Consider the following 27,834-nt stretch of genomic DNA (forward strand, 5'->3'; position numbering starts at 1 on the left):
TCGCCAACTCTTCAAAAACCTTGTTCTGGGAGCATTGTTTGTTGGTTCGGGCTACCCTGATTTTGATATCTTCTTTGAACATGTAAAACAAGAATTGTCAGCTAAAAATAAAATCATTTTCAATGGAGACGATTTGCTTGTTACATTTGAACCCATTTTGCTAGTTGCTGACCTGATAGCAAAATCTAAATTTCTGAAAATGAAGCAGTGCAATGGTTTCTATAGATGTACGCTTTGCAATCAAAGAGGAATTCATGTAGCGGGTTCCCATCGATATCCTCACGATGAAAGCTTCCATATGCGTTCGTTTGATGCCCATATGCAAAATAGCCCAGAGCTGGAAAGGGGAAGTGTCGATGAATTAAAAGTTGAACTCGGTCGCAAGGCGGAGTGTGAAATTAAAACTCTCGGTGTCAAAGGGAGAAGCATAGCTTTCGATCTGATTTAAAATCAACCACTCTCATCTCCAATTGACCCGATGCATCAGTTGTTCCTTGGTGTTGCAAAAGATATTCTATTGCATCATTATGAGAGGATGAGGCCTGAGCATAAAACTGAAATCAATATTTTTATTGAGTCCCTTGATTTACCAAAAAAGATCAAAAACTCACTTCGGAAACTTGATTCGTTGTCAAACTTCAAAGCAGAGGAAGTGAAAATCATGCTACTGTACTTGTCGCCCATAATTTTTCCTCCATTTTTGTATGACGAAGAGAGAAAAGTGACGAGTCTGACCTAAAGAAGCTAGTTGTTTCGATTCGAGAACTGTTTGAGTCATCCAACAACGCAAATTTATGTGATTAGCCTCTAAATGAGTTCTGTCTGAGCATGGCGGACAAAACTAATTAAACGGAGTCGATCAATTTCCATCTTTTGAGACATCTAGGTTGGCAAGCAAAAAATATCGGACCACTGTTTACGACATCTGCTGCTATGTTTGAGTCTGCTAACAGATTGCTTATTGCACCACTCACTGGAACCGTCAATCAATGTCAATTAAAAGTTTGGCAATTTGTAAGGGCAAAATTGATAGCAGAGATGATTTTTAATGACGACTGTCTCACAGAAGTGCTGACAAATTTTCACGAGAAACGAAAATTAGATGAAAGTTATGGTTTCGTGGAAAGTTCAGAAACAAGAAAATGTCGCCAAGAGCATCCGAATATAAAGTTGTTCTGTCGGAATCTTGATTTTTGCTTTCTATCATCGGCTGCATATGAACGGGGATGTACTGCTGATAAATATGTTGAAGCCTTTATTGATGGTGAAATGATTGCCGGAGAAATACTGTTCTTTTTTCGTGGAATTGCTAACAATTGTGAGCTCCGAAATTTTAAAATTGTAAGAAAGTTGACATTGATAAAATCTCAGGCCCAAAAAGTTGACGCATTCGGATTTATTGTCCAGGATACAGAAGAGAAAATGCAAATTTGTTTAAGTGCAATCAAACATAAACTCTTCTATTTTCAGTTCAAAGAAGTGTCATATCTGATTGCCATGCTGTGTCATTATGAGCATAATTAAACAATTTTTACTTTTGGATACAGTTATCAAATGCAAATTGTAATTAAAGTCTAACAATTCCAATTTTGTAGTTCAGCGTACCTGCGAAAAATAGTTGAAACTTTTTTTGTGTGCTTCTTAAAAATTTTTATTATAAGAAAAGAACTTAATTATAAGAAGTTTTATCAGGTGAAACAGTTGTTGACGTTAAAAGCAATCTCGACATGGAGTATAATTGTCCATTCCATGCGGAGAGTTTAGTGGGGAATGTAAAACGAAAGGAATTGGTTTTCAAACCTAAATTTCCGATTTAATCGAAAAAAGAATTTTAAACATAAGCTGTTTTTGATTCGGTCATAGAGTCGTCCAAAGTAAACCAAACTCGGAATGGAGTGTTCCATGAGTACCTAGAGTCTAAAACATAAGAGATTTTTGATATAGCTTTTCTAGAAAAAAGTTAGGTTTTCGTACGGCAATTTGCGATTATTTCAAATAAGTAATTTTAAAAATAGATCTATTTCGCATCGTCAAAAACTTCTTCAAAGTGGAGCAACCTCGGTATATAGTATCTCCATTGTACCTAGAGTCTAAAACAAAAGCAATTTTTGCTATAGCTTGCCTAGGAAAAAAGTTAGTTTTTCGTACGGAAATTTGCGAATTTCGCGAAAAACGAATTTTAAAAATAGATCTTTTTCGTATGGTCAAAAACTTCTTCAAAGTGGACCAACCTCGGTATATAGTATCTCCATTGTACCTAGAGTCTAATGCCTAGGAGAAAAAATTAGTTTTTCCTACGGAATTTTGCTATTATTTCCGAATAATTTTGAATAAGTAATTTCTTAAATAGGTCTCTCTCGTCGGGTCAAGGAGCTGTCCAAAGTGAACCAAACTGGGCATGGAGTATACCATGGGCGCTTAGAGTGTAAAAGAAAAAGAATTTTTGCTATAGCTTGCCTAGGAAAAAGTTAGTTTTTCATACGAAAATTTGATATTATTTCAAATAAATAAATTTGAAAATAGGTCTTTTTCGTCGGGTCAGGGCGTTGACCAAAGTGAACCGAACTAGGTATGGAGTATACCATGGGTGCTTAGGGTGTAAAACAAAAAGAATTTTTGCTATAGCTCGCCTAGGAAAAAAGTTAGTTTTTCATACGGAAATTTGCTATTATTTCAAATAAATAATTTTTAAAATAGGTCTTTTTCGTCGGGTCAAGGAGTTGTCCAAAGTGAACCAAACTGGGTATGGAGTATACAATGGGTGCTTATAGTGTAAAACAAAAAGAAATTTTGCTATAGCTGTCTAGGAAAAAAGTTAGTTTTTCATACGGAGATTTGCTATTATTTCAAATAAAAAATTTTAAAAATAGGTCTTTTTCATCGGGTCAAGGAGTTGTTCAAAGTGAACCAAACTCGGTATAGAGTATCCCATGTGTAGCTAGAGTTTAAAACAAAAAGAATTTTTGCTATAGCTTGCGTAGGAAGAAATTTAGTTTTTCGTACTGAAATTTGCGAATTTCGCGAATAACGATTTTTAAAAAATAGGTCGTTTTCGTATGGTCAAAAACTTCATGAAATCGAACCAAACGTGGCATAGAGTATCCCATGTGTATCTAGAGTCTAAAACAAAATGAATTTTTGCTATAGCTTGCGTAGGAATAAGTTACTCTTTCATACGAAAATTTCCTATTAATTCGAATAATTTTGAATAAGTAATTTTTTAAATAAGCCTAATTCATCGGGTCAAGGAGTTGTCCAAATCAAACTATACTCGGCATGGAGTATCACCAGTGTAATTAGAAATTGAAACAAAAAGATTTTTTGCTGTTGCTTGCCTAGCAAAAAAGTTAGGTTTTCATACGGAAATTTGCGAATTTCGCAATTACCGAATTTTAAATAAAGTTATTTTTCATGGGGTCAAGGAGTTGTCCAAATCAAACCATACTCGGTATGGACTATCCCCTGTGTAGCTAGATTCTAAAACGAAAAAAATTTTTGGTATAGCTTGCCTAGGAAAAAATTAGCTATTCATACGGAAATTTGCTATTATTTCAAATAAATAGTTTTAAAAATGGTTCTTTTTCGTCGGGTCAAGGAGTTGTCCAAAGTGAACCAAAGTGGGTATGGAGTATACCATGGGTGTCTAGAGAGTAAAACAAAGAGAATTTTTGCTATAGCTTGCCTAGGAAAAAAGTTAGTTTTTCATACGTAAATTTGCTATTATTTCAAATAAATAATTATAAAAATAGGTCTTTTTCGTCGGGTAGAGGAGTTGTCCAAAGTGAACCAATTTGGGCATGGAGTATACCATGGGTTCTTAGACTGTAAAACAAAAGGAATTTTTGCTATAGCTTGCCTAGGAAAAAAGTTAGTTTTTCATACGGAAAATTGCTATTATTTCAAATAAATAATTTTAAAAATAGGTCTTTTTCATCGGGTCAAGGAGATGTCCAAATCAAACCAAACTGGGTATTGAGTATACCGTGGGTGCCTAGAGTGTAAAACCCAAAAAATTTTTGCTTTAGGTTGCCTAGGAAAAAAGTTAGTTTTTCATACGGAAATTTGCTATTATTTCAAATAAATAATTTTAAAAATAGGTCTTTTTCGTCGGGTCAAGGAGTTGTCCAAAGAGAACCAAACTGGATATAGAGTATGCCATGGGTGTCTAGAGTGTAAAACAAAAAGATTTTTTGCTATAGCTTGCGTAGGAAAAAAGTTACTTTGTCATACGGAAATTTCCTATTATTTCCGAATAATTTTGAATAAGTAATTTATTAAATAGGTTTTTTTCGTCGGGTCAAGAAGTTGTCCAAAGTGAACCAAACTGGGTATGGAGTATACCATGGGTGCTTAGAGTGTAAAACAAAGAAACTTTGATATAGCTTGTCTAGGAAAAAAGTTAGTTTTTCATACGGAAATTTGCTATTATTTCAAACAAATAATTTTAAAAATAGGTCATTTCCATCGAGTCAAGCAGTTGTTCAAAGTGAACCAAACTCGGTATAGAGTATCCCATGTGTAGCTAGAGTTTAAAACAAAAAGAATTTTTGCTATAGCTTGCGTAGGAAGAAATTTAGTTTTTCGTACTGAAATTTGCGAATTTCGCGAATAACGAATTTTAAAAATAGGTCGTTTTCGTATGGTCAAAAACTTCATGAAATCGAACCAAACTTGGCATAGAGTATCCCATGTGTATCTAGAGTCTAAAACAAAATGAATTTTTGCTATAGCTTGCGTAGGAATAAGTTACTCTTTCATACGAAAATTTCCTATTAATTCGAATAATTTTGAATAAGTAATTTTTTAAATAAGCCTAATTCATCGGGTCAAGGAGTTGTCCAAATCAAACTATACTCGGCATGGAGTATCACCAGTGTAATTAGAAATTGAAACAAAAAGATTTTTTGCTGTTGCTTGCCTAGCAAAAAAGTTAGGTTTTCATACGGAAATTTGCGAATTTCGCAATTACCGAATTTTAAATAAAGTTATTTTTCATGGGGTCAAGGAGTTGTCCAAATCAAACCATACTCGGTATGGACTATCCCCTGTGTATCTAGATTCTAAAACGAAAAAAATTTTTGGTATAGCTTGCCTAGGAAAAAATTAGCTATTCATACGGAAATTTGCTATTATTTCAAATAAATAGTTTTAAAAATGGTTCTTTTTCGTCGGGTCAAGGAGTTGTCCAAAGTGAACCAAAGTGGGTATGGAGTATACCATGGGTGTCTAGAGTGTAAAACAAAGAGAATTTTTGCTATAGCTTGCCTAGGAAAAAAGTTAGTTTTTCATACGTAAATTTGCTATTATTTCAAATAAATAATTATAAAAATAGGTCTTTTTCGTCGGGTAGAGGAGTTGTCCAAAGTGAACCAATTTGGGCATGGAGTATACCATGGGTTCTTAGACTGTAAAACAAAAGGAATTTTTGCTATAGCTTGCCTAGGAAAAAAGTTAGTTTTTCATACGGAAAATTGCTATTATTTCAAATAAATAATTTTAAAAATAGGTCTTTTTCATCGGGTCAAGGAGATGTTCAAATCAAACCAAACTGGGTATTGAGTATACCGTGGGTGCCTAGAGTGTAAAACCCAAAAAATTTTTGCTTTAGATTGCCTAGGAAAAAAGTTAGTTTTTCATACGGAAATTTGCTATTATTTCAAATAAATAATTTTAAAAATAGGTCTTTTTCGTCGGGTCAAGGAGTTGTCCAAAGAGAACCAAACTGGATATAGAGTATGCCATGGGTGTCTAGAGTGTAAAACAAAAAGATTTTTTGCTATAGCTTGCGTAGGAAAAAAGTTACTTTGTCATACGGAAATTTCCTATTATTTCCGAATAATTTTGAATAAGTAATTTATTAAATAGGTTTTTTTCGTCGGGTCAAGAAGTTGTCCAAAGTGAACCAAACTGGGTATGGAGTATACCATGGGTGCTTAGAGTGTAAAACAAAAAACTTTGATATAGCTTGTCTAGGAAAAAAGTTAGTTTTTCATACGGAAATTTGCTATTATTTCAAACAAATAATTTTAAAAATAGGTCTTTTCCATCGAGTCAAGGAGTTGTTCAAAGTGAACCAAACTCGGTATAGAGTATCCCATGTGTAGCTAGAATTCAAAACAAAAAGAATTTTTGCTATAGCTTGCGTAGGAAGAAATTTAGTTTTTCGTACGGAAATTTGCGAATTTCGCGAATAACGAATTTTAAAAATAGGTCGTTTTCGTATGGTGAAAAACTTCATGAAAATGAACCAAACTCGGTATAGAGTATCCCATTTGTATCTAGAGTCTAAAACAAAAGGAATTTTTGCTATAGCTTGCGTAGGAAGAAAGTTACTCTTTCATACGAAAATTTCCTATTATTTCGAATAATTTTGAATAAGTGATTTTTCAAATAAGCCTATTTCATCGGGTCAAGGAGTTGTCCAAATCAAACCATACTCGGCATGGAGTATCACCAGTGTAATTAAAAATTGAAACAAAAAAGTTTTTGCTGTTGCTTGCCTAAGAAAAAAGTTAGGTTTTCATACGGAAATTTGCGAATTTCGCAATTACTGAATTTTAAATAAAGTTATTTTTCATGGGGTCAAGGATTTGTCCAAATCAAACCTCGGTATGGACTATCCCCTGTGTAGTTTTAGATCCCCCTGGGGTCTAAAACAAAAAAAATGGTATAGCATGCCTAGAAAAAAGTAAGCTTTTCATACGGAAATTTGCGATTATTTCCAATATTTAATTTTCAAATATAGTATTTTTTATCGGGTCAAGGAGTTGTTCAAATCAAACCAAACTTGGCAAGGAGTATCCCACGTGTATTTAGAGTGTAATACAAAAATAATTTGTGCTAAAGCTTGCGTAGGAAAAAAGTTAGTTAGTCATACGGAAATTTCCTATAATTTCCGTATAATTTTGAATAAGTAATTTTTTAAATAAGTCTTTTTCATCGGGTCAAGGAGTTGTTCAAATCAAACCAAACTTGGTATGAAGTATCCCCTGTGTAGCTAAAGTCTAAAACAAAAAGATTTTTTGGTATAGCTTCCTAGGAAAAAATTTAGGTTTTCATAGGAAAATTTGCGAATTTCGCAATTACCGAATTTTAAAAAAAGTTATTTTTCATGGTGTCAAGGAGTTGTCCAAATCAAACCTCGGTATGGACTATCCCCTGTGTAGCTAGAGTCTAAAACAAAAAAAATTTTGGTGTAGCTTGCCTAGAAAAAAGTAAGCTTTTCATACGGAATTTTGCTATTATTTCAAATAAGTAATTTTAAAAATAGGTCTTTTTCGTCGGGTCAAGGACTTGTCCAAATTGAACTAAACTCGGTAAGGAGCATACCATGTGTAGCTAGAGTTTAAAACAGAAAGAATTTTTGGTATAGTTTGCCTAGGAAAAAAGTTAGTTTTTCATACGGAAATTTGCGATTATTTCCAATATTTAATTTTCAAATATAGTATTTTTTTATCGGATCAAGGAGTTGTTCAAATCGAACCAAACTGGGCATGGAGTGTAAAACCCAAAAAATTTTTGCTTTAGATTGCCTAGGAAAAAAGTTAGTTTTTCATACGGAAATTTGCTATTATTTCAAATAAATAATTTTAAAAATAGGTCTTTTTCGTCGGGTCAAGGAGTTGTCCAAAGAGAACCAAACTGGATATAGAGTATGCCATGGGTGTCTAGAGTGTAAAACAAAAAGATTTTTTGCTATAGCTTGCGTAGGAAAAAAGTTACTTTGTCATACGGAAATTTCCTATTATTTCCGAATAATTTTGAATAAGTAATTTATTAAATAGGTTTTTTTCGTCGGGTCAAGAAGTTGTCCAAAGTGAACCAAACTGGGTATGGAGTATACCATGGGTGCTTAGAGTGTAAAACAAAAAACTTTGATATAGCTTGTCTAGGAAAAAAGTTAGTTTTTCATACGGAAATTTGCTATTATTTCAAACAAATAATTTTAAAAATAGGTCTTTTCCATCGAGTCAAGGAGTTGTTCAAAGTGAACCAAACTCGGTATAGAGTATCCCATGTGTAGCTAGAATTCAAAACAAAAAGAATTTTTGCTATAGCTTGCGTAGGAAGAAATTTAGTTTTTCGTACGGAAATTTGCGAATTTCGCGAATAACGAATTTTAAAAATAGGTCGTTTTCGTATGGTGAAAAACTTCATGAAAATGAACCAAACTCGGTATAGAGTATCCCATTTGTATCTAGAGTCTAAAACAAAAGGAATTTTTGCTATAGCTTGCGTAGGAAGAAAGTTACTCTTTCATACGAAAATTTCCTATTATTTCGAATAATTTTGAATAAGTGATTTTTCAAATAAGCCTATTTCATCGGGTCAAGGAGTTGTCCAAATCAAACCATACTCGGCATGGAGTATCACCAGTGTAATTAAAAATTGAAACAAAAAAGTTTTTGCTGTTGCTTGCCTAAGAAAAAAGTTAGGTTTTCATACGGAAATTTGCGAATTTCGCAATTACTGAATTTTAAATAAAGTTATTTTTCATGGGGTCAAGGATTTGTCCAAATCAAACCTCGGTATGGACTATCCCCTGTGTAGTTTTAGATCCCCCTGGGGTCTAAAACAAAAAAAATGGTATAGCATGCCTAGAAAAAAGTAAGCTTTTCATACGGAAATTTGCGATTATTTCCAATATTTAATTTTCAAATATAGTACTTTTTATCGGGTCAAGGAGTTGTTCAAATCAAACCAAACTTGGCAAGGAGTATCCCACGTGTATTTAGAGTGTAAAACAAAAATAATTTGTGCTAAAGCTTGCGTAGGAAAAAAGTTAGTTAGTCATACGGAAATTTCCTATAATTTCCGTATAATTTTGAATAAGTAATTTTTTAAATAAGTCTTTTTCATCGGGTCAAGGAGTTGTTCAAATCAAACCAAACTTGGTATGAAGTATCCCCTGTGTAGCTAAAGTCTAAAACAAAAAGATTTTTTGGTATAGCTTCCTAGGAAAAAATTTAGGTTTTCATAGGAAAATTTGCGAATTTCGCAATTACCGAATTTTAAAAAAAGTTATTTTTCATGGTGTCAAGGAGTTGTCCAAATCAAACCTCGGTATGGACTATCCCCTGTGTAGCTAGAGTCTAAAACAATAAAAATTTTGGTGTAGCTTGCCTAGAAAAAAGTAAGCTTTTCATACGGAATTTTGCGATTATTTCCAATATTTAATTTTCAAATATAGTATTTTTTATCGGGTAAAGGAGTTGTTCAAATCGAACCAAACTTGGCAAGGAGTATCCCACGTGTATTTAGAGTGTAAAACAAAAATAATTTGTGCTAAAGCTTGCGTAGGAAAAAAGTTAGTTAGTCATACGGAAATTTCCTATAATTTCCGTATAATTTTGAATAAGTAATTTTTTAAATAAGTCTTTTTCATCGGGTCAAGGAGTTGTTCAAATCAAACCAAACTTGGTATGAAGTATCCCCTGTGTAGCTAAAGTCTAAAACAAAAAGATTTTTTGGTATAGCTTCCTAGGAAAAAATTTAGGTTTTCATAGGAAAATTTGCGAATTTCGCAATTAACGAATTTTAAATAAAGTTATTTTTCATGGGGTCAAGGAGTTGTCCAAATCAAACCATACTCGGTATAAACTATCCGCTGTGTAGCTAGAGTCTAAAACAAAAAATAATTTGATATAGCTTGCCTAGGAAAAAAGTAAGCTGGAGTATACCATGGGATGGAGTATACCATGGGTGTCTAGAGTGTAAAACAAAAAGAATTTTTGCTATAGCTTGCCTAGGAATAAAGTTAGTTTTTCATACGGAAATTTGCTTTTCTTTCAAATAAATATTTTTAAAAATAGGTCTTTTTCAACGGGTCAAGGAGTTGTCCAAAGTGAACCAAACTGGGTATGGAGTATACCATGGGTGCCTAGAGTGTAAAACAAAACGAATTTTTGCTATAGCTGGCCTAGGAAAAAAGTTAGCTTTTCATACGGAAATCTGATTTTATTTCAAATAATTAATTTTAAAAATAGGTCTTTTTAATCGGGTCAAGGAGTTGTCCAAATCAAACCAAACTGGGTATTGAGTATACCATGGGTGCCTAGAAAGTAAAACCAAAAGAATATTTGCTATAGCTTGCCTAGGAAAAAAGTTAGTTTTTCATACGTAAATTTGCTATTATTTCAAATAAATAATTTTAAAAATAGGTCTTTTTCGTCGGGTAGAGGAGTTGTCCAAATCAAACCAAACTGGGTATTGAGTATACCATGGGTGCCTAGAGTGTAAAACCAAAAGAATATTTGCTATAGCTGGCCTAGGAAAAAAGTTAGCTTTTCATACGGAAATCTGATTTTATTTCAAATAATTAATTTTAAAAATAGGTCTTTTTAATCGGGTCAAGGAGTTGTCCAAATCAAACCAAACTGGGTATTGAGTATACCATGGGTGCCTAGAAAGTAAAACCAAAAGAATATTTGCTATAGCTTGCCTAGGAAAAAAGTTAGTTTTTCATACGTAAATTTGCTATTATTTCAAATAAATAATTTTAAAAATAGGTCTTTTTCGTCGGGTAGAGGAGTTGTCCAAATCAAACCAAACTGGGTATTGAGTATACCATGGGTGCCTAGAGTGTAAAACCAAAAGAATATTTGCTATAGCTTGCCTAGGAAAAAAGTTAGTTTTTCATACGTAAATTTGCTACTATTTCAAATAAATAATTTTAAAAAGAGGTCTTTTTCGTCGGGTAGAGGAGTTGTCCAAAGTGAACCAAACTGGGCATGGAGTATACCATGGGTTCTTAGACTGTAAAACAAAAGGAATTTTGCTATAGCTTGCCTAGGAAAAAAGTTAGTTTTTCATACGGAAATTTGCTATTACTTCAAATAAATAATTTTAAAAATAGGTCTTTTTCGTCGGGTCAAGGAGTTGTCCAAAGCGAACCAAACTGGGCATGGAGTATACCATGGTTGCTTAGACTGTAGAACAAAAGGAATTTTTGCTATAGCTTGCCTGGGAAAAAAATCAGTTTTTCATACGGAAATTTGCTATTATTTCAAATAAATAATTTTAAAAATAGGTCTTTTTCGTCGGGTCAAGGGGTTGTCCAAAGTGAACCAAACTGGATAATCGGGTCAAGGACTTGTCCAAATCAAACCCTACTCGGTATGGAGTATCACCAGTGCAGTTAGAGTTTGAAACCAAAAGAGTTTTTGCTGTTGCTTGCCTAGGAAAAAAGTTAGGTTTTCATACGGAAATTTGCGAATTTCGCAATTAACGAATTTTAAATAAAGTTATTTTTCATGGGGTCAAGGAGTTGTCCAAATCAAACCATACTCGGTATAAACTATCCCCTGTGTAGCTAGAGTCTAAAACAAAAAAAGTTTTGATATAGCTTGCCTAGGAAAAAAGTAAACTTTTCATACAGAAGTTTGCGATTATTTCCAATATTTAATTTTCAAATATAGTATCTTTTATCGGGTCAAGGAGTAGTTCAAATCGAACCAAACTGGGTATTGAGTATACCATGGGTGCCTAGAGTCTAAAACAGAAAGAATATTTGCTATAGCTTGCCTAGGAAAAAAGTTAGTTTTTCATACGTAAATTTGCTATTATTTCAAATAAATAATTTTAAAAATAGGTCTTTTTCGTCGGGTAGAGGAGTTGTCCAAATCAAACCAAACTGGGTATTGAGTATACCATGGGTGCCTAGAGTGTAAAACCAAAAGAATATTTGCTATAGCTTGCCTAGGAAAAAAGTTAGTTTTTCATACGTAAATTTGCTATTATTTCAAATAAATAATTTTAAAAATAGGTCTTTTTCGTCGGGTAGAGGAGTTGTCCAAAGTGAACCAAACTGGGCATGGAGTATACCATGGGTTCTTAGACTGTAAAACAAAAGGAATTTTGCTATAGCTTGCCTAGGAAAAAAGTTAGTTTTTCATACGGAAATTTGCTATTATTTCAAATAAATAATTTTAAAAATAGGTCTTTTTCGTCGGGTCAAGGAGTTGTCCAAAGCGAACCAAACTGGGCATGGAGTATACCATGGTTGCTTAGACTGTAGAACAAAAGGAATTTTTGCTATAGCTTGCCTGGGAAAAAAATCAGTTTTTCATACGGAAATTTGCTATTATTTCAAATAAATAATTTTAAAAATAGGTCTTTTTCGTCGGGTCAAGGGGTTGTCCAAAGTGAACCAAACTGGATAATCGGGTCAAGGACTTGTCCAAATCAAACCCTACTCGGTATGGAGTATCACCAGTGCAGTTAGAGTTTGAAACCAAAAGAGTTTTTGCTGTTGCTTGCCTAGGAAAAAAAATAGGTTTTCATACGGAAATTTGCGAATTTCGCAATTAACGAATTTTAAATAAAGTTATTTTTCATGGGGTCAAGGAGTTGTCCAAATCAAACCATACTCGGTATAAACTATCCGCTGTGTAGCTAGAGTCTAAAACAAAAAATAATTTGATATAGCTTGCCTAGGAAAAAAGTAAGCTGGAGTATACCATGGGATGGAGTATACCATGGGTGTCTAGAGTGTAAAACAAAAAGAATTTTTGCTATAGCTTGCCTAGGAATAAAGTTAGTTTTTCATACGGAAATTTGCTTTTCTTTCAAATAAATATTTTTAAAAATAGGTCTTTTTCAACGGGTCAAGGAGTTGTCCAAATCAAACCAAACTGGGTATTGAGTATACCATGGGTGCCTAGAGTCTAAAACAGAAAGAATTTCTGGTATAGCTTGGCTAGGAAAAAAGTTACTTTGTCATACGGAAATTTCCTATTATTTCCGAATAATTTTGAATAAGTAATTTATTAAATAAGTCTTTTTCATCGGGTCAAGGAGTTGTTCAAATCAAACCAAACTTGGTATGAAGTATCCCCTGTGTAGCTAGGGTCTAAAACAAAAAAATTTTTTGGCATAGCTTGCCTAGGAAAAAATTAGCTATTCATACAGAAATTTGCTATTATTTCAAATAAATAATTTTAAAAATGGTTCTCTTTCGTCGGGTCAAGGAGTTGTCCAAAGGGAACTAAACTTGGTATGGAGTATGCCATGGGTGCCTAGAGTCTAAAACAGAAAGAATTTCTGGTATAGCTTGGCTACGAAAAAAGTTACTTTGTCATACGGAAATTTCCTATTATTTCCGAATAATTTTGAATAAGTAATTTATTAAATAATTCTTTTTCATCGGGTCAAGGAGTTGTTCAAATCAAACCAAACTTGGTATGAAGTATCCCCTGTGTAGCTAGGGTCCGAATCAAAAAGATTTTTTGGCATAGCTTGCCTAGGAAAAAATTAGCTATTCATACGGAAATTTGCTATTATTTCAAATAAATAATTTTAAAAATGGTTCTCTTTCGTCGGGTCAAGGAGTTGTCCAAAGGGAACTAAACCTGGTATGGAGTATACCATGGGTGCCTAGAGTCTAAAAAAGAAAGAATTTCTGGTATAGCTTGCCTAGGAAAAAAGTTAGTTTTTCATACGGAAATTTGCTTTTCTTTCAAATAAATAATTTTAAAAATAGGTCTTTTTCATCGGGTCAAGGAGTTGTCCAAATCAAACCAAACTGGGTATTGAGTATACCATGGGTGCCTAGAGTGTAAAACCAAAAAATTTTTGCTATAGCTTGGCTAGGGAAAAAGTTAGTTTTTCATACGGAAATTTGCGATTATTTCAATTAACGAATTTTAAAAATAGGTCTTTTTCATCGGGTCAAGGAGTTGTCCAAATCAAACCAAACTGGGTATTGAGTATACCATGGGTGCCTAGAGTGTAAAACCAAAAAATTTTTGCTATAGCTTGGCTAGGGAAAAAGTTAGTTTTTCATACGGAAATTTGCGATTATTTCAATTAACGAATTTTAAAAATAGGTCTTTTTCGTCGGGTCAAGTAGTTGTCCAAAGCGAACCAAACTGGGCATGGAGTATACCATGGGTGCCTATAGTGTAAAACAAAAAGAATTTTTACTATAGCTCGCCTAGCAAATAAGTTAGTTTTTCGTACGTTAATTTCCGATTAATTCGAATAATTAATTTTATATAATTTTTGAAAATAGGTCTTTTTCGTATCGTCAAAAACTTCTTGAAACTGAACCAAACTCGGTATGGAGTATCCCATGTGTAGCTAGAGTCTAAAACAAAAGGAATTTTTGCTATAGCTTTCGTAGGAAGAAAGTTAGTTTTTCGTACGGAAATTTGCGAATTTCGCGAATAACGAATTTTAAAAATAGGTCGTTTTCGTATGCTCAAAAACTTCATGAAATTGAACCAAACTCGGAATAGAGTATCGCATGTGTAGCTAGAGTCTAAAACAAAACGAATTTTTGCTATAGTTTGCGTAGGAAGAAAGTTAGTTTTTCGTACGGAAATTTGCGAATTTCGCGAATAACGAATTTTAAAAATACGTCTTTTTTGTATGGTCAAAAACTTCTTGAAATTGAACGAAACTCGGTATAGAGTATTCCATGTGTATGTAGAGCGTAAAACAAAAAGAATTTTTGCTTCATACTGCGTAGGAAAAAAGTTAGTTTCTCGTACGTTAATTTCCGATTAATTCGGATAATTAATTTTAAATAATTTTCAAAAATAGGTTACTTTGATTAGATCATAGAGTTGTTCAAGTCAAATCAAACCCGGTAAGGAGTATTCCCAGTGTACTTAGAGTGTAAGGCAAGAAGAATTTTCGATATAGCTGGTATTGGTGCAGAAGTTATGTGTTTTAAGTGTTGCTTGGTTTTTTTAAAAAAAAAATCAAAAACATAGACTTAAAAATGGGTGGGACGCCTTTCGGGCGTCAAGATTTTTTGGTGCTCTCCCTACCCCCTCCCCTTGTTCTCTGGCGCATGTTTCCGTCTCTTGTTCGTCTCTCGCGTTCTCTCGCTCGTGTCTCGCCTTCTCTCGCTCGTCTCGCGTTCTCTCGCTCGTTTCGCGTTCTCTCGCTCGTTTCGCGTTCTCTCGCTCGTCTCTCGCGTTGTCTCGCGTTCTCTCGCTCGTTTCTCGCGTTGTCTCGCTCGTCTCTCGCTTCGGTCTTTTGGTTTGAGTCTTTGATGTGTGTTTATGATGTATGATATATGTTGATGATGATTTCAGCTTTCTTGAATGAGTGTCAAAAAAAGTCTTATTAAAAAGTCTTATTAGAGGTTCATTTTATTCTTAATACTGATAGAGAGGACACCTTGAATTTTGCTCACAATAGCAAAAAAGGCATCGTCTCCTATTAGTATAAAGATGTTCATGTACCTCACGTAAAAAAGACTGTATGTTGATTTGTGGACTAATGGAACCCTCTGGCGTCTTCATTTCAATGGGCATCTACAAGCACTAAGGTTAGTTTTTTAGTCTGGACATATGCAACTTTGAACGCACGAAAGTCTGGACATAGACCTTTTTGAACGCACGATAGTCTGATCATGAACGCGTGAAAATTTTTCGTGCGTTCATGATCAGACTATCGTGCGTTCAAAGTTACCTATGATCAGACTATCGTGCGTTCAAAATTGCATTTGTCCAGACTATCGTGCGTTCAAAATTGCATATTTCCAGACTATCGTGCGTTCAAAATTGCATATGTCCAGACTATCGTGCGTTCAAAATTGCATATGTCCAGACTATTGCGCGTTCAAAATTGCATATGTCCAGACTATCGTGCGTTCAAAATTGCATATGTCCAGACTATCGTGCGTTCTTTTTTTTCCAGACCGTGTAATTTTGAACGCACGACGCCACTTTGTGCGTTCATTTCGGTCTGGACATATCGACTTTCGGTCTGGCACCTCAACCTGGGTTATTATGACATGACCACTAGTATTTCAGTGGTCGGTGAGAACTCACATATGGAAATATTATAAGCGAACATACGAAATATCATAGTTAATTAATACGACAAGTACTTTAAGTATGATGAAACTATGATGAAACAAAGCAACAATTATTCCTTTTTATTGACATTGGGTAATGTGGGTAAATTTACCTGAAAAAAACACCTGAATTTACCTGAATCGTTCAGGCAAATTGTTCCCACTGAACTACACCTGAACTTACCTGAAATTTACCTGAAATTTATCTGAAAATTTCAGGCGCCACTGGCTGAACTTTTACCTGAACTTGCCTGAAAATCACCAGAAAAATACACCTGAAAAGTTCAGGTAGTTTTTCTGGTTCAGGTATTTTTACCTGAATTTCACCTGAAATTTTATGCATGTATTTGGACTCTGTTTAGAATAAAGCCAGAAAGACGGTAGGAAGTATCAGAAAAGCCATCGATCCCAATCCTTTGTTTCCTGTGACCTTGAGTTCGTCATCCAAACCACTCTACTCCAATGATGCTGCATCCACTTCTGTTGCTCACAACCTCTGGAGTAGAGAAGAAAATAACACAGGAACTGAAAAGAAACCTATTTAATGAAATAAATAGGCTATTTCTATGTTCATAGGCTTTTTCTGTTTTCCCCTCCCCCAACCCCAGCCTTATATAAGCAATCTGCTTGAACCCTCAGAAACTCGAATTATAGATTTTAATAGCTCTCAAACGAAGTTTGTAGCAATTATATTATTCGTGTGAACTTTTTACGGGATTTTTGCTTGACCCATTTGACTTTTCGTCCTCAAAACGGGATAAACAGGTAGCGCCCAGAGGGCATTAAGGGCTCTAAGAGCCTCTCTTCTTGCTTTACTCTAAGTATGCAACTAAATTAAACTGTTTTGGAGGCACAATTTCAGGATATGAAGGAAAGTTCTAAGAACAAACCCCCATCGACCCCCTCAACCCCCCCCCCCCCCACTTCATCCACCCCCGGCAATTAAGCTGAAGCTAGCTTCCCTACACCATACCTAGCACCAGTCGTTTGAGAGCAATTCGCCCGGCGTTAGTCGGTTAACTTTATCCATTCTTGTTTTGATGAGGGTAATTTGTCGGCATGAGTGAATATTTGGGCGGATTTTTGAATTTTCTCTTGCACAAGATAACTGTAAGATGCAAAAAAAACAGAAAAAATGAATTTGCGCTTACATTATATGCAAAATGTAAATTTTTCTGCGTAAATGTTAAAACGTTGCTGCATCTTTTTTATTTTAAGTGCTTTTTGTACTTAAATGCATATATGTACTTGTATTAAATGCAATCGATATGCTAAAAACACGTACAGCTGGAGCTGCAAATCGATGTTGCACGGGGGGGGGGGGCAACAGAGCTGCTCTTTATACCAGCTTACACAAAACAATGTGCTGTGGTTAACTTGTTTTCATCGATGAAGTTCAAAATTATTGTTGTAAACCAAGCAAAGCTGTCTGATTCTTATTATTAATTACTCCAAAGTTTTGGATTTCCCTATTCTATCTCTTCACCCGGGCCGAGATCTTTCCCCAACAAATAACGGGGGAAAGAGTGCAGAGAGTGTAAAAATAACAAAATTACACCCCTATTTCTCGGCTTAATTAAGAATGGAAGAGCGTAATTATAAGAGTAAAATTTCAAAAAACACGTAGAAGGAGGTAGTGAGGAGTAAGTCCCCATCTTCCCGCTGCGGAACATGTTATCTTCACTTTGTGTATTAACCTTGATCACACTAAGGTTAATAGTATCAATTTGTTATTTGGGTAATTGTGTAAGAGTGCAATTTTTATCAGTCCACCCTAGATTACACTCTTTGTAAAGAGTGTAAAAAGAGTGGTGAAAAGAATGTAAATACAAAGCAATTTCTGAACTTGGACTCTTACACTCTTCTCCCCAATAAATAGGAGTGGAATACACCCTAGTCCCCGCTAACTAGAGTATTAGGGGTGAAACCTTGACCTGGGCAGCAATTGCAACTCAAACTTATTCGCGAAACTTTTCAAACTAATGAAGAAGAAATGACAAAAACATAGTGGTGGTTTCCTGGACATTTCAAAATTTTGAAGGAGATTGAGACACGTAGCTGTAAAATAAATTGACAAAGGGATTAAAAATTTTTGTTCGGAGGCGGCATTGGAGCAGTTTTTTGTTTCAGCCTATTTCTCGAACAGAGTTTCGAAAAAAACTTTTAGCTGCTTGGATTTTTTGTTTCTATATCGGCTTTTTGTGCCAACTTTTGCTACTTGCTATGGTGAAATTTACGCGTTTTGACCATTATTATGGCAATTCATACCATTTTCTGAGTCCACGTGGGGCTAAAAAGAAAAAAAAATTTTATTTGACTGAAAGTTTTCTGTACAGATCTTTTTTTTATTGGTTTGATGAAATATCAACCTCACAAAATTTAGAAAAAGTTTATAATTTTCTATCAAATTTCACAGTTTTTTTTAAATTTCTATCAGCTTTTTTCACTTTTAGGACAATTTTTCAATTGCAAGCCAATTTTTTCTATTGTTTTTTACACGATTCTTTTTTGGCTAAGCTCCGGATGATAAAATTGCATTTTCTTATTAGCTTTTGAAGTCTGGGATTTTTAAAAGGGTGGGTTTATGTTGACAAATTTGAATTTTTCGTTTGAGATGAAAATGATAATTAGGTTTATTGTTGGTGAATTTGCTTGTTATGTTCAAAAGATTTGATATGGTTTCTTCTTTTTTCCAGTTATTTTTGTTGCTTTTTTTATTCTGCTCGAAATCTGGTTCAAATTTTGTAATGTAACTATATTTTGCTATTGCATAAAAGTTGAGACTATTTTTTGACTGATGTTTTGATTATTTTCAATATTTTCAAGTTGTTATGTAGTTTTACTTTGTACTTCTTTTTAGTAAGATTGATTTTGATATATACAGCTTTGCTTGCTATCCTTTTTCACCTGAAAATTGTCTTTTATGTTGTTCCTCATATATATATATATATATATATATATATATATATATATATATACATATATATATATATATATATATATATATATATATATATATATATATATATATATATCAGATGTAGTCCAAAAATAATTTGAAAAACAAAAAGGAACAACAGAAAGAAACTAGTTAGAAAATTTCAAATTTTGGCACTAGCATACAGATTGGAGGCCAATTTTTTTTCTAAAATAATTTACAATTGACCTTCTAATGGCATTTCGTCTATTTTTATTGTCTGTTTCAAATAAAAAAAAACTATCTGTAGCGTTGCTTCTTCTGCTTAAATTGATTTGGATTTGGAATTTTTCATCTCATTTATTAGGGTCAGCTTCAAATTTGGAGTCTTAACAAAACATTTTTGGCCATAATTTTTAGTTTTTGTTTACAAATTTGGATATTGTTGAAGGCGTTAAAAAACTTTGATGGGAAAAAACAAGGTTTTTCTGCGCTTTGTATTTATCTCGGAAAACGGAAATTCAGTTTTGTTGGTTTTCTGAACAGCTGATGATCTTAAAACAGTTTTATAGAAAAAAATTCTGAGGTCTTCCAATGAAGACCTCAGTGTCAATATATAGTTGTCTATTAATTTCAGCAACGTTTATAAAGTTCATGACCTTAGCCTAAACTACAAGAGGAAACATAATTTGAGTAAATGCCTCAACCAGCTGTTCTCAACGTAATATCTCACAGCCCTTTTGTCTGTTGAAGAAATTGTTTAAAAGTGGTTTTCTCATTGGTATAAGGCAGATCAGTTGAGAATTCAAATGGTAAATTAGAGTGCTATAACTATTGTTTTTGCAGTTTCAACTATTTTGAGAGGTACGACGGGGTGCATGGGATTTTTGTTTCCTTAGTAATTTAGAGAAATTTTTTCGAATGTACATATTTGCTAGCCTACGGGACATAGTTGAATAGAAGCCGGACATGGACATTGATCAATGAGGCATGAAAATATTTTCTTTTATTGTGAGATGTTTTGGAACCTTTGAGGACGGATTTGAACTTCTGAAGAAAAAAAATTTGAGCAAAACTGCTGCTAAACTGCTCAAAAATAGTGAAAAAAAAGGCCTAAAAACACCGAATTTCACAGAACTTATTAATTTTTCTTAGTTGAGACGAACCAAAAAGTGAGCGTCTGAAAAAACATGGAAAAATTAAATTTAAAAATGCTCTTCAAAATTGGGCAAAAATTGGCTGGATCGTGTTCCTCTTAGCTCCAGGTCTTTATCAAGTATTTTAAAAATTATCGCTAGAGAAAAGAAACTATGAGTTATATAAAAGTTAAGGATGAACAGCGCATATACTACACGCCACAAAAAAATAGGAATAACCAGCCTCCATTCTTTGACAAATGCTCTATTGACGAATCAGTAATTTCGCGCCCTCATATCGTCCTAGAGAAGCTTATTTTAGTTTCTCTAGGTAGTTTTTATGTCAGCATAGCTACCTGCCTTTTGTTTGGACATCTATGAATCTAGTTGTTTTAGTACTCTTGAAGCTGATGAACTAGCGCCGCCTCCCCGTGCCACAAATTTAGAGAATGTGGCGTTCTGGGGACCAAAAATTTGCCTCATGTTTGGAGTGACTTGCTTGGTGAGCTATTTTCAGCAGCATGGATCCCAATTTTTTTCTTTTCAAATTTGAAGGTCTTTCAATAAAATTCGATTTTGGAATTAGAGAAAACGTCCGTAGATGTTTTTTCATCTCGAATTATATAGATCGACCCCAATGTATTTGCCTGGACTAGGCTGAACTTACAGGATGAAAAGAACGGTTGATAGCGTTTGGAGCAGTAATTGCCCTATCAGTAGGGACAGGCATCGCATCGCCTGTTCACTAGGATCAATAAAGGGAAGTTAAGGAGGATTAAGTGACCGTCATTTAACCAAGCTAAACCACTGTCTCTACTAACGCAATGAACGCTATTCAAATTCTTCACAAACTATCCTGAACACAAGTGCACCAAACAGACACATTGACGCTTAGTAATCCAACTAATCAAATTCTCACGTACTATGAGACAAAGAAAGTGACAAGTCCTGCTATAGTTAATCTGGGAATAATAGTCACTCTAGTCGTGGTTTTGCATCAGGTTCAACATTTCTCCACTTGCCATTTACATAACTGCAGTGCATATACAAAAAGAAGAGCAGATGAATACGCTCAATTAACTTTTAAGTATGCATAAATGGATTTTCCTTGGAAACCGCCAAAACACGAGCCTGGGTTCAATTTTGATAGACAACTAGTTCTCAGCTCTGCACAGTTGTAACATTTTCATGGTCACGATTCCAACAAAAACGTTGTATTCTTTAATTGATTTAAAAAAAAAGTACCATCGAAAGCGACAAATGCTCCCGGGATGTCAAATAAGTGCGTTAGAGTTGAAATGAGGCACAAAAAAGAAGCAAACTTGCTTCGAGTTGAGCGCAGACTGGCAGACTTGCAAACTTGATTGAGTGGAGAGAAGACATTTTTTCTGGCAATTAAAAAGACGTAAAAAGACGTTTGTCATAGGTTTTCCAACCTGAGAATAATAGGCACTGACAACTACTACTATTGATAACAGTAATTATTTTTATTATTAGATGTTTCTGATATTCTCAAATTGAAAAACATAAGACATAGCAATCAGAATAAATTTCGAGGAGCTGGAGCGTGAAAGATGTCAATACAATATAAAATTTGTTTTATTTTTGTTTTTCTGAACTACTGCATTTTATAATCACATTATTCATACGATGTAATTGACAGCGATATGGTCTTGACTGTTTCCGCAACAAAACTTCAGTATCTAATATTGCACCCTAGGTGTTAACTTGCAAGCAACAGTATTTTGAGTGATCAACAACTGAGGAAGAACTGAGGAAGAACAAATTGCGCAAAACCTAATCACCACATTCTAATAAATATCTAATTTTAAGAAACAATAGCCTAATATAGGTATTATTGACGCCAACCAAACATCCTAAGCTGTCTTAATAAGGTGATTTAGAATATTGAATAAATCAAGGCTTTATGTATTAATAAATAATGTAGACGTGAAAATTGAAAAACGCAGAGTCATGTGTAAACTTTCATTTGATTTAAAATCGGGTCATTTCAGTTTCGAATGAATAAAATGTAGGTGGAAAAATATATGAGTCAATAGTGAATGGTTTAATTGTAAATCAGTAACCATTAGAAGTATTTGTTTTGTGATATAAAGCGCTAAAAAGTTTGAATCATTGAAAAATAGAACTAAACGGAATAAAGATGAGAATTGATTCATGGTTATAATGTTTTGGAGAACTCCTAGACCAACATCCGAAGACCTGAAATATAGTTAAAACGCTTTGTTTTTTATCATGCATGAAAAAAACAAATATGTGAACCATCAGACGAATTAAAAAAAAAAACTGCAAATCACGTATTTTGCAAAATCAATTCTGTTTCAGTCCACCATTTTAGTGAGCAAATAGTTTTCTTGTATGCCCCTATGTGCTACTTCTAACAGAGTAGCATTTTAACAACGCAAAAATTGTTTTCTGGGCGCAGAAAAAACTTTGGTGGGACCGGAATAGATGTCAAGTGTGTTGTGCAATTCACCTATTTTTCCTGTTTCAACATTCATTTTAGAACATCAAAAGACTGACTCTTTTGTAGGAGTACTCCGAGGCAGAGTACCAAAATATTACCCGTATCTTGAAATACATCCGTCGACTTCAAAGGAGGACAGACTTGGTATATAGGGCTTACCTTGTTAGTAATCCTGTTATTACTTATAATATCCTATTATTAGTAGTGACGTAATTGCGAAGTACTCAACGAATCCTCCAGCAATTTTCTTACTCAATAGCACGGTTTTGTAATGCAGGATTTTCTGTTAGTCATTTAACTTTGTTAAACGTTGTAATACCTCCAATTTTTAAGTAGCTAAAAAATGTCATTACGTTATAAATCAAAAGACCCTGAAAGAGGAGCTCTTATCCAAATATACACTTGAGGGACGGTCGAGCGGCATCTGCGAAGTTTCAAAAAGATTATCCGGAAAAGCGCGAATGAAGTTTTACTACCAAACAAAACAATTAGTGTCATATTGAGAACTGTCGGGATAAAAAAATAGGGGTTCTAAGAAACCGATAGATAACTTTAATCTGGAAATTTGTCATTGAAAATTTGACGAGCGAAATCTCTGCACGTGGCGATTGCTCTACGACTGGACTGTCATTCGTGCAGAAACACGAGCATAGCTTTTTAAATAAAGGCGACTGGGGATAATTTATCCCTAACAAGAACAACATCTTGTAAAATTGTTGTTAAAAATTAAATTTGCTAGCTAAAAGTGACAACCAGTAACCAATGTCCTGCTACACGTAATTTGTTTGTCAGTGGCAACAGCAACAAATAATTTTGATAGGTTCCTTACGAATCTTCAAAACTCTTCATTAGCTTAAATTGAAGGCATTGTTTATTTAGATTAGAGTTAAGTTCAGAATGGAGAGATGAATAATTGCTCCCGAACTTGCAAATAGCACTATTTTTCGAGTAATCAACAACTGAGGAAGAAGTTTAAACTGACAAATGAAGAGACTCTAGCAGTAGTTGTAGAAAACTTGCGACTTGGTTTCAAACAAATTAGAGTTGTGTATGTCTTTTTATGCAAAATTTTTGCGTGACTGTTTTACTAGAATGTTTCTTTCCTCGCTTGAGATGTTTAAATTCTCGTTGAAAGAAAGGGTTTAAGCTGGTAAAAGCCGAGGACAGTGGTGATCAGCTCTCGTAGAGATTTCTAATTTGTAAGTGTACGGGTTGGCTATGGGGAGCAGTATTTGTCAATTAGAAATTTAATTGTTGTGAAAAACAAACGTTTTCGAAAATTGCGTTCATCGTCAGCTTTAATTAAAACTGATTTCATAATCGAATAAAATCATTTACAAGGATATAAACTTGTCGGGCTAGACAAACTGTCGAGAAACGCTTCAGGAGGCAGAAATTATTGACGTGAACGGCGAGCCTCGCAAAATGAAGGAAATTCAGAAAGAGCTTGCAGAGTCAATTGAACTTGACACGAGTCTTCTTGTTGAGAAATGTAATTTGACGAGCAGGAATGACTATTTCAAGCTACTCAGGACTCTCAAAGAGACTAGCGCTTTTCCGCCTGTGATGAATTACGACGGTGTCACTTTTTCAACTGACAATCAAAAAAGCAAATGCATTCAATGATTTTTTCAGCTCTGTCTATGTTCCAACAGCTTTGGATTCGAGTATTAACTTACAAGAGGTTACGTTCGGAGTTTTGGAAATTGAAAACATTTTGAGCAAATGTGATGACAGTTCTTCCATGGTATCATACCAAGTACCATCTTTCTTACTTCGTGATGGCTGCCAAATTTTAACCCCAGCAGTTATGGCATTATTTCAAGTTATTCAAAAGTCCTCGAATTGGCCTAAGGAATGGAAAACGTCATATATCACACCACTACACAAAAAGGGTTCAACAAGTGACGTTAAAAAAATCGTCCGATCAGCTTGCTTCCAAAGCTTTCTATTGTTTTTGAAAAAGTGTTCAATTTTTTTGTATCCACTAGTTAGGCCACTAACCACAAATCCTCAGCACGGTTTTATGAAGAGACGCAGCACAAATACTCAACTTATTTCATATTTTGATGTTCTTTACAACAATCTTGACAAAAATTTCCCTTGTACTAGCGTCTGTTTTGATATCAGAAAGGCTTTTGGTTCCTTTCCGCATCATAGATTACTAACAAAACTGGCAACATTTGGGTTTGATGAAGTTTTTCTCCATTTTTTTTTCGGAATATCTCGACGATCGACACCAAATTGTCCGTATAGGGTATTGTTTTTTAGGCCCTCCGTTGTAGCATCTGAAGTTCCAAAAGGAAGTGTATTCCACAAGGTGTTCCACTTCTGTTTATCTTGTACATGAACGATCTTGTTGACTATGTGCAAAACTCCCAAGTTTACTTGTGTGCCGACGACCTAAAGCTGCTATTCGTTGATTGCTTCGGCGCTCTGCAATGTGACATCAATGGTATTTATGAATGGTCAATCAAAAATAAATTGGAATTGTGATCGCTTTACATCCAGAAAAGTGAAGTGTAGAGCGATGAACTTTAAATGCAGCCATCTCCATTATTTCTAGGAGAAGCGCAGTTTCTTTTCACTATAGAGATTATGGATTTGGGAATGCAAGTTTTTAAAGATCTCTATTAAAATGACATTAAAAAAACGTGTTTCATATGTTTTCCAATTTGAGAAGAGTAGGCACTGCACATCTCTTGCTATTAAAAATAGTAAATATTATTATTATTAGATTCCAGTGCCTGTGGTTCTCAGATTGGAAAACATATAACAAAACAATCAGAATGAATTTCGAGCAGCTGGAGCTTGAAGACGTCATTAATTATCAATTTTTTGTTTTTCTTAAGTACTGCATTTTTTAATCACATTATTCATACGATGTAATTGATAGGAATATGGTCTGGACTGATTCCGCAACAAAATTTGAATATCTAAAATTGCACTCTAGGTGTAAACCTGCAAATAACATTATTTTTCGAGTAGTCAACAACTGAGGAAGAAGTTTAAACTGAAAAATGAAGAGAGTGCAGCAGTAGTTGTAGAAAACTTGCGACTTAGTTTCAAACAAATTACGCGAAACCAAATTACCAACTGCTGATAATTATTTAATTTTAAGAAATAATTGCCTAATATAGGTATAATTAACGCCAACTAAACGTTATAAGCTGTCTCAAAAAATTGGTTGCGAATACTTAATAAGTCAATGCTTTCATGAATCAATAAGTAATGTAGACAAGAAAAAAAGAGAAACAAAGAGTCATGCGCGGAATTTCAAGGTATTTAAAGTCAAGTCGTTTGAGCTTCGAAAGAATGAAATGTAGGTGGAAAAACTGTGAAACATTACTGAATGGTTTAATTGTAGGTGAGTTACCATTAGAAGAATTTGATTTGTGAAATAAAGTACTAAGAAAGTTTGAATCATTAAAGAGTAGAATCGAAAGGAATACAATTTTGAATTGATTAACTTTTATAATGTTTTGGAGGACCCCTGGACCAGCATCCGAAGACCTAAAATACAGTTGAAACGCTTTGTTTTTTATTATGCATAAAAAAAACAAAGATATGTGAATCATCAGACCAATTCAAGCAAAACTAGAAATCTTTGACGTCAGTTTGAACTTCTCTGGACGTGAGAAGAATTTTTTTTCATCAGTGAACTCTGTTATCGGTAAAAACATCATTTGGTTTGCAAAATTGATTCTGTTTCGGTCCACCATTTTTTTGGGTAGTTTGTTTTCTTGTATGCCCCTATGTGGTACTTCTAACAGAGTAGCATTTTAACAACACAAAAATTGTTTTCTGGGCGCAGAGAAAACTTTGGTGGGACCAGAATAGATGTCAAGTGTGTTGTGCAATTCACTTATTTTTCCTGTTTCAACATTCATTTTAGAACATCAAAAGACTGAATCTTTTGTAGGAGTACTCCGAGGAAGAGTACCAAAATATTACTCATATCTTGAAATACATCCGTCGACTTCAAAGGAGGACAGACTTGGTATATAGGGCTTACCTTGTTGGAAATCCTGTTATTACTTATAATATCCTATTATTACTTATGACGTAATTGCGAAGTACTCAACGAATCCTTCAGCAATTATCATACTCAATAGGACGGTTTTGGAAAGCAGGATTTTCTGTTAGTCATTTTACTTTGTTAAACATTGTAATAACTCCAGTTTTTAAGCAGCTGAAAAATTTTATTACTTTATAAATCAAAAGACCCTAAGAGAGGAGCTTTTATCCAAATATACACTCGAGGGACGGTCGAGCGACATCTGCAAGGTTTCAAAAAGATTATCCGGAATAACGCGAATGAAGTTTTACCGCCAAACGACACAATTAGTGTCACATTGAGAAGAGTCGGCATAAAAAAATAGGGGTTCTAAAAGACCGATAGATAATTTTAATCGGGAAATTTGTCATTGAAAATTTGATGAGCGAAATCTCTGCACGTGGCAATTGTTCTACGACTGGACTGTCATTTGTGCAGAAACACGAGCATAGCTTTTTAAAAAAAGGCGACTGGGACTTACTTATCCCTTACAAGAACAACATCTTGTAAAATTGTTGTTAAAAACTAAATTTGCTAGCTAAAAGTGACAACCAGTAATCAATGTCCGGCTACACTTAATTTGTTTGTCAGTGGCAACAGCAACAAAGAAGTTTGATAGGTTCCTTGAGAATCTTCAAATCTCTTCAATAGATTAAATTGAAGTCATTGTTTATTTAGATTAGAGTTAATTTCAGAATGGAGAGATGAATAATTGCTCTTGAACGAAACTTGATTCAATTAGAGTTGTGTATGTCTTTTTATGCAAAATTTTTGCGTGACTGTTTTACTAGAATGTTTCTTTCCTCGCTTGAGTTGTTTGATTTCTCGTTGAAAGAAAGGGTTTAAGCTGGTAAAAGCCGAGGACAGTGGTGATCAGCTCTCGTAGAGATTTCTAATTTGTAATTGTACGGGTTGGCTATGGGGAGAAGTAATTGTCAATTAGAAATTTAATTGTTGTGAAAAACGAACGTTTTCAAAATTGTGTTCATCGTCAGGTTTTTTAAAAACTGATTTCATAATCGAATGAAATCATTTACAAAGTATATAAACTTGTCGGGCTAGCCAAACTGTCGAGAAACACTTCAGGAGGCAAAAATTTATGACGTGAACGGCAAGCCTCGCCTACTGTGGTTGGCCTCGGCAAGGATAAGCCAGCTACAACTAAAACCAACCCCTCGCCTGTCGAGTTCGAGAGCAATTCTCACGAAAATTATCGGTTATGGTGCTTTGAGTAAATGCCTCACCCAGGTGCTCTCAACGGAATATCTCACAGCACTTTAGCGAGGGCTGTGAGATACTCCGATAAACAAAAGCGAGACAATAAATAAAAGCGAGACGATCAAGAGAAGGCTGGAAATAAAAGCGAGACGATCAAGAGAAGGCTGGAAAAAGATTGGACACTATCGGACTCATTGGAAATGAAGG

The 27,834-nt window shown here is 34.4% G+C and overlaps 3 protein-coding genes across 3 annotated transcripts in view; all 3 read left to right on the forward strand.

The window, feature by feature from the left end:
• The window catches only part of LOC142338679 (uncharacterized), a 48,568-nt gene extending 32,126 nt beyond the window's left edge, over positions 1-16,442 (forward strand). Inside the window, exon 2 of the mRNA XM_075388545.1 lies at positions 16,174-16,442. Coding sequence (XP_075244660.1) covers positions 16,174-16,356 — 183 coding nt within the window. The 3' untranslated portion in view covers positions 16,357-16,442. The remainder of the gene's footprint in view (positions 1-16,173) is intronic.
• Positions 1-27,834, forward strand: part of LOC142337902 (uncharacterized) — a 519,657-nt gene that overhangs the window by 410,749 nt on the left and 81,074 nt on the right. The window lies entirely within an intron of this gene.
• LOC142337910 (uncharacterized) overlaps positions 1-27,834 on the forward strand; it is a 218,721-nt gene that overhangs the window by 72,014 nt on the left and 118,873 nt on the right. The window lies entirely within an intron of this gene.

Source organism: Convolutriloba macropyga, chromosome 4 (assembly GCF_964194025.1).
Source record: "Convolutriloba macropyga chromosome 4, txConMacr16.3, whole genome shotgun sequence".
NCBI lineage: Eukaryota > Metazoa > Xenacoelomorpha > Acoela > Convolutidae > Convolutriloba > Convolutriloba macropyga.